The sequence below is a fragment of the Vitis vinifera genome, chromosome 16, assembly GCF_030704535.1.
Source record: "Vitis vinifera cultivar Pinot Noir 40024 chromosome 16, ASM3070453v1".
Lineage (NCBI taxonomy): Eukaryota > Viridiplantae > Streptophyta > Magnoliopsida > Vitales > Vitaceae > Vitis > Vitis vinifera.
In genome coordinates, this window is record NC_081820.1 from 8671948 (window position 1) to 8679181 (window position 7234).

The 7234-nt window shown below is 35.3% G+C and overlaps 1 protein-coding gene across 1 annotated transcript; it reads right to left on the bottom strand.

Moving 5' to 3' along the window:
• Positions 1-2251: 2251 nt before the first annotated feature.
• LOC109124167 (uncharacterized) lies at positions 2252-4953 on the bottom strand. Its single transcript, XM_019225943.1, has 5 exons — positions 4816-4953; positions 4127-4364; positions 3728-3943; positions 3252-3484; positions 2252-2599 (listed from the first exon to the last, which is right to left on the bottom strand). Exons 1-5 carry the CDS (start codon positions 4951-4953, stop codon positions 2252-2254), a joined length of 1173 nt encoding a protein of 390 aa, XP_019081488.1.
• Positions 4954-7234: the final 2281 nt, after the last annotated feature.

Consider the following 7234-nt stretch of genomic DNA (forward strand, 5'->3'; position numbering starts at 1 on the left):
GCAAGTTGCATCAATGAGAGGGAATTAGAGCTTAAATCCATTTAAAGGATACATCTGTACAACACCGGTTAGAGAATTGACTATATGTTAATTCTCTAATGCTAGGAAATGAACCAAATGACCGGAGCTCTGTTTTTGCAAAAGGAACCTCCCCTGTGAACCCAAACCTCCAAGGAATGTTTTTCTTCATAAGTAATTTCCATTACTTTCTTTTTGGTTAGCTTAAAACCAAACCTTTTCCACCAAAGATTATGTTTTCTTTTAAAGCTAACCTTGAAATGAAAAAGCATCAATTTAACTTTGAATTGGTATCAGTTGTGAGTTGAAAACCCTTCCCAGAGAACGATCCTAGAGCCACTATGCTATATTAGCTAAAGCTATCCCAATGCATGGTGATATAGGTTATAAATTTTGTTGATTACTCTCTCAATCAAAGAGCACCAGCTGGACATGAATCAGCTGAGACACCAATTGGGAACGAATCAGTGAGGTTGCTTTTGAGGGGACACGTGGCAAGAGGAGTGCATCTGTGGGAAACAATTGTATCCAACCCTCCTCTCTCTTTAATTTGAATTCAAATAAAGAAGGTAATGGGTCGTTTGGGCCAAGGCTGTTTGATGAAGATTGGGCCAGAAAGGGTAAGGCCCATTCAAGGTTTGAGGATTGGTAATGGGAGAAAACTGGTCAACCACAACAAATAGCAAATCTGCACCTCTTACTGTATGAGGTAACCCCAATATAAAATCCACACTTCCTTCCATCCAAGGGGCTGTAGGTACTGGTAGAGGGCTGTATAAGCCAGAATTTTGTTGTTAATCCTTAGAAACTTGGCATACACGACATCTGTCTACATGCCTATACACATCTTGTCACTATGTAGGCTAAAACTACTTTTCAGAGACTAAATTCAGTGTCCCATTTCTGCCAAAATATCCCCCTAAACCACCAGCATACAATTCTCCAATCAATAGCTCCCTCAAAGAACCTTTAAATATGCACAATCTAACTTTGTTGAACAAAAAACCATCATTAAAGACAAGTTCAGCAAATACCCTATTATCTTTGGCGTCATATTTTTTATTTTTTTTTATAGGAAACAACAATGAATTATATTGAAAAATGATTTGAGAAGTAAAAGAAAAGGATGAGGAATCCTCCCACAAAAGAGATCTAAACATAATGAATACCAAAAGCAAAAAGCTATTTGGTAATTCCACAAAGTTAACTCTCCTTACCAGTCCACACCCTTGGAGTTACACACCGCTAGCCAATCTAGTTGAACCACATTAAGGGGAATGCCCCTAAAAAACATGGTGCAAGAAGCCCAAAAAGAAGCAAGGAAGTGAATGATATCCCATAGAACCTCTGAATGCTTTACCTTATCCTCAAATATTCTAGCATTTCTTTTTGGCCACACAACCCAAATCAAAGCAGTACACACAGTTTGCCACAGTACTAGGCCTCTCTTGGATTTTCCAAAACCCTTATAATTGATAGTCATTATGTCAAAAATGCTCCTCGGGGGGACTCAATCCATCTTAGCTATTCGAAATAATTTGTGCCACAACCTTATCGTCAAAGGACTATGTAAGAAGAGATGATCTGCTGATTCTCCATGCTTTATACACAACTTACAAATGTTTGGACTAAGAGCTTTGTCAGATCTTCTCAACTGTAGCAAGTCATTAGTATTTACCTTCTTATGTACTATTAACCAAACAAAGTACTTAACCTTAAAAGGGACCGAAGATTTCCAAACAAAATTAGTAGGAAAAGCTGGAGATCTTTGGCGTCATATTTCTCAAGCACTTTTGGGAAAAATGAGTCTTTCATGTACTACTCCTTGATAACCTCCAGCCCAATCACACTGGTAGTCATTGTTTGCAATAAATAAACCCTTCTACTTAGCGCATCAGCCACCCTGCTTTGTGAACCAGCTTTGTGTCTAAGCGTGAATGTGTATTCTTACAAGTACGCCACCCACTTTGCATGACTACAGTTCAGTTTTCTTTGCGAGTGGAAGAACTTCAAAGCCTCATGGTCTGAATGTAGAATGAACTCCCTCTGAATTAAGTAATGACAACAAAACTTAAAAGGTTGGACAATAGCATAAAATTCAATGTCATTAGTTGAATAATTCTGCTGACTCCCATTAAGTTTTTCACTAAAGTATGCAATTGGCAGCCCCTCTTGATTTAGGACACCCCTGATTCCAACTTTTGATGCATCACAATTCACTTCAAAAATCTTATCAAAATTTGGTAAAGCTAGAACTGGTGCCCGTGTCATCCTTCTCAATCTCTTGGAAACTTTCCTCAGCCTGAGAGTCCCATCTGTATTGGCCCCCCTTAAGGCCCTCTGTAATTGCTGTCATTACTATGTTGACATTCTTAATAAATCTCCTATAAAATGTAGCCAAACCATGAAAACTTCTAATTTTAGTTAAGGTTTTTGGAGTGGGCCAACTTGTAATGGCTTCAACCTTGGTTGGATCAACTTCTACACCCTTTGATAAAACTACAAATCCCAGAAACTCCAATCTGTCCACCATAAAGACACACTTCTTTATGTTGGGATAAAGCTGATTTTCCTTGAGAAGCTGTAACACAAACCTCAAATGTTGAACATGAGTCTTGGAATCTTTTCTATAAATCAGGATGTCATCAAAATAAACTAAAACAAACTTTCCAATGCATGGTTTAAGCACCTGATTCATGAATTTCATAAACGTGCTTGGGGCATTTGAAAGACCAAACGGTATGACCAACCATTCATAGAGTCCATCCTTGGTCTTGAATGTTGTTTTCCACTCATCGCCTTCCCAAATCCTTATTTGATGGTAGCCACTTTTCAAGTCAATTTTTGAGAAAATCTGAAACCCTACTAACATATCCAACATGTCATCCAGTCTTGGTATTGGAAATCTATAGTTAATAGTGATCTTATTTATAGCTCTACTGTCAACACACACTCTCCAAATTCCATCCTTCGTTGGTGTGAGGAGAGCTGGTAGAACACATGGACTTAAACTCTCCCGAATAAAGCTTTTCTTAAGAAGGTCTACAACCTGTCTATGAAGCTCCCAATGTTCTTTCAGGCTCATTCTAAAGTGAGGCAGATTTGGAAGAATGGCCCCTGGCACAAAATCAATTTGGTGTTGTATTTTCCTTAAAGGAGGTAAACCCATCAGGCAATCCAGTAGGCATTACATTTATAAACTGATCTAACAATCCCTGCACACATTTTGGTACCATCTGAAGCTCGATATCTTCTTTTCCAACAAGAGCGTAAATAATTCCAACCTCCTTACTTTCCTCTACAAAGTCACTTACATTCAAAAATGAAGTTGAGGACTTAACTTCTTTCTTGGCAGCCACTTGATCTCTCATTGATTTCAACACGAAATTATTCTTTCCCAAGTAAAAAGAATAGGTATTCTTGTCATCATGGTGGACTGTTTTCCTATCAAATTGCCATGGACGACCTAAAAGAATGTGGCATGCATCCATTGGTATTACATCACACCACACAGACTCTTTAAAAGAATCCTCAATTGAAAAGTTCACAAGGCACTTTGATGACTCAAGTACTTCATTTCCTTTTTTGAACCAAAGAATGCATTATGGCTGTGGATGCTTCACCACTTTTAGCTTTAGTTTGTCTACCCTCTCTTGAGAAACCAAGTTCTCATTGCTCCCACTGTCAGTAATCAAATAACAAAGTTTACCTCCTGAGGTGCAACTTGTTCTAAAGATATTCTTGTGAAACCAATCATCCTTTTCTTGAACAGGTGGTGCAAGCATGGACCATCGAATGACCAGCACATCACCTACCATGTCACCTTCAATCCCCTCTTCTTCATCATCAGTAGCTTCACTTTTCCCAGGTTGCTTTTCCTCATCTTCAATTACAAAGTTTTCTTTATAATCGTCCTCATGATCTTCTGCAAAATTAACTTGAACATCAAGTTTTCTCTTTGGACATTCATTCATCTATAGCACTTCATCAAAAAAATTTCCTTGAGCATAGTTGTATGTTTGGACTGTTTTTCCACCTGTTCTTGTGGGGGCTGTTCTTTGTCCACCTTGATTAATATTATTTGTTTTACTAGTTGTTGCACTACTACGTTCAAGTCCAGATTTCTTGGAAGAACCCTGATAAAATTGGGTTTCAACTTTAAGAGCAAGCTGATAAGCATCATTGACCTTATATGGGCGTTGGAGGCTCACTTGATCTTGGATGACCAATCTGAGACCATTGATATAGTGAATGACTTCCTGGTTTTCAGTTTCAACCAAGTTGCTTCTCAACTGATGGAACTCTTGTGTATACTCCTTCACAGTCTTGTCACACTGCTGCAAATTCTGCACCCTTTGATACAATGTTTGCTCATAGCCCTATCTTTCATCTTGCTCCAATTTCTGAATTTTCCTTTACCCCTCAATTCTCTATTATTTTGATAATGTTTCCACCAAGTAGAATCTGCTCCTCTCAACTTAGCTCCAACAAGTTTAACTTTCCTCTCCTCTGGCACTTCTTTCCAATCAAAATAATGCTCAATACAGTCAAGCCAGTTCACAAGCTCTTCTGGTTCCATCCCACCATCAAATTCTGAAATTTGAATTTGCACACCATCCTCCTTTGAATTTTGTAGAGCCCATACTATGTGATCTTCCCATCATTGAGGTCTCATATTTTGCTGCATTGGTCTTACATTGTTTTCCCTTTCATCAGAAAAGCTAATACTTTCTATTTCAGATAACTAATGGAGTGTCCCTTCCTCTTCCCTTGGATGATCTGGTTCACAATTATAACCATTGCCACGATTCTAGTTACTTCTTCAAATGTAGCAGCCAGTTGTTGGATTTGCTCCTGCAACTCTTGAAACATCTCTACTGTGACATAATTTCCACCCCTACGTCCTCTATGTTCACGTGCATTCCTTGCAGCCATAGCTTCCCAATATCGAGACCTTTTCACTCTGATACCAATCTGATGTAAACCACGTGCTATAATAAGTTGGTGGCAGATTGCTTACCTCTCATGCAATATGCAGTGGTAGAGGGATTGGAAGATGCCACTAGGTTGACTGCTCAAACCTAATCTTCCAATGCTTGAAGCAGCCTTTCTTGTCAAGAGAAAATCTGGAAAAAAAAAAATTCCTTTTCCTTTTCCTTTTTGTTGATTTTTTTTGGAATTAAAAAAATAAAAAAGAGAAAAAAATTGATTCCATTCCCCCTCCAAGACATTCATATTCTCAGTTTTCAACTACATATCTATGTTTTGTAAAACTTATATAATATTCCTTTACTAGAATGATTTAATGTTTTTACATAACCTAGATTGACTCTAACTACGTATTTAATAACACCTAATTCAAAGAAAATAGAAAGACTTCAAAATGAAAAATAAAAAAAAACATATAAGCTTCCATCATGACCTCATCCAGACCCTTGTTAAGTCCTGCTAAAAATGCATAAACACTGTCATTTTCCATCTGTTTCATGTATCTCACATTCTCATTGGGGCAGTCCCATTCCTCATCATAACACAAATCCAACTCTTGCCATAGAGTCATCAATTCATTGTAATAAACAGTCGCTTCTTGATGTCCTTGTTTAGACTACCAAAACTAAATATGTTAACTCAAATATTTGGGAAGAATTTTCCACATCTAAATAGGTGTCACAAGCGGCATCCCAAACTTTTTTAGTCATCAGTAAGAACATATAAGGTTTCCTGATTGTTGGCTTCATAGAATTGATGAGCTAAGAAATAACCATAGAATTTTCAGACCTCCATGTTTTCAAAGTCAAACCATTTGTTGTTGGTTTCGAATCTTATCACTAATGATATCCTAAATTTACCCGGTGTTGGATGTTACGAAGCGATCAACACCCCGAGGTTTGGATCCCCATAGAGAGTTCTAAGGGCTTGGCCATGAAAGGTTCCTCGATTAAAAAAAAAAAAAGGAAAAAAAACATAAAAACCTTAACAACCTAACAAACCCATAACTAATTGGATTTAATGAAATAGAACAATAAAAAAAAATAACAACCAAATCTTATCCTTATAAAATAGGAATTCGAATTTCTTTCCAAACTAACACCTAAATCTTAGATTCTTAACTAACTCCTAAATCTTCAACAAATACTCTTAATACAGGTTTTACAGATAGAGTTCATTAGTGACAATGAACTAGCAATAACTGAATAGTCTATATATATATAATCATTCTTATATATCTTAATGCTTATGTAAGTATAAGTTTCAAACTATAGGATATTTCAATTAGAGTTCTTCTATGTATCAAATGCATTAAGTTTATTATGCAACACCAATCCTAAGTTACAAGTTTAAAATTCTTCTCACACCCCCACCTCTTTTCTAATTTCCATAATCTTATAATGTTGAAATACTTAGCTTGCTTCATATTATGCTTATTTAATGGATTGGTCATCACCATGCTATACAACCAATTTTTAGGAGAGAGACTATACGTAAAATATAACATGTATGAATGATTTTATCTACATATTTGGATGGAAATAATGTTGTTTTCAGTACATATATAAGATTGATTGCCTATTTTGTTATGTAGATTTTGGCGGTGTTGTGCTTTTAATTTGGTTACATCTAAAGATGTGTTTTACTTGTTACACAAGCATGGTATAAATGGTATTTAGATGATATATTGTGTACCATTATGTGCTCCCTCAACTTAGAAAAGCAAATTTATCTATTTGAAATTACCATAGCTTTTTAATAGTGAATAAAAAGTGTACGAATGTGATAGTTAGACTTATTTTGTCATGTCTATTTTGACCATGAATGAAAATATTAGTGAATACAGATATATCGGTACTTGAATTTTACAGATATATCGGAAATATTGATAAAATATTGGTGGATATTTTGATAAAAATATCCGTAGGACGATAATTATTAAAAATTCATGAAAATGCTTAGAAAAACATTTAAAAAATGATCAAATAAGCAAGAATCTATATATATATATATATATATATTAAAGTTATTTTATAAGTATAATTGATATAGATATGATCAAATATAATGTTTATCAAATTTTATAAGAAAAAATTAACTTAAATTCCTTTAATATATTTATATTCATTTATTTTAAAAATAAAAACATGTTTTATTACATTTTAAAAAAAAATTAAATCAATTTACATAAAATATTTTATTTGAGATTTAGCTTCTAAAATTTTAT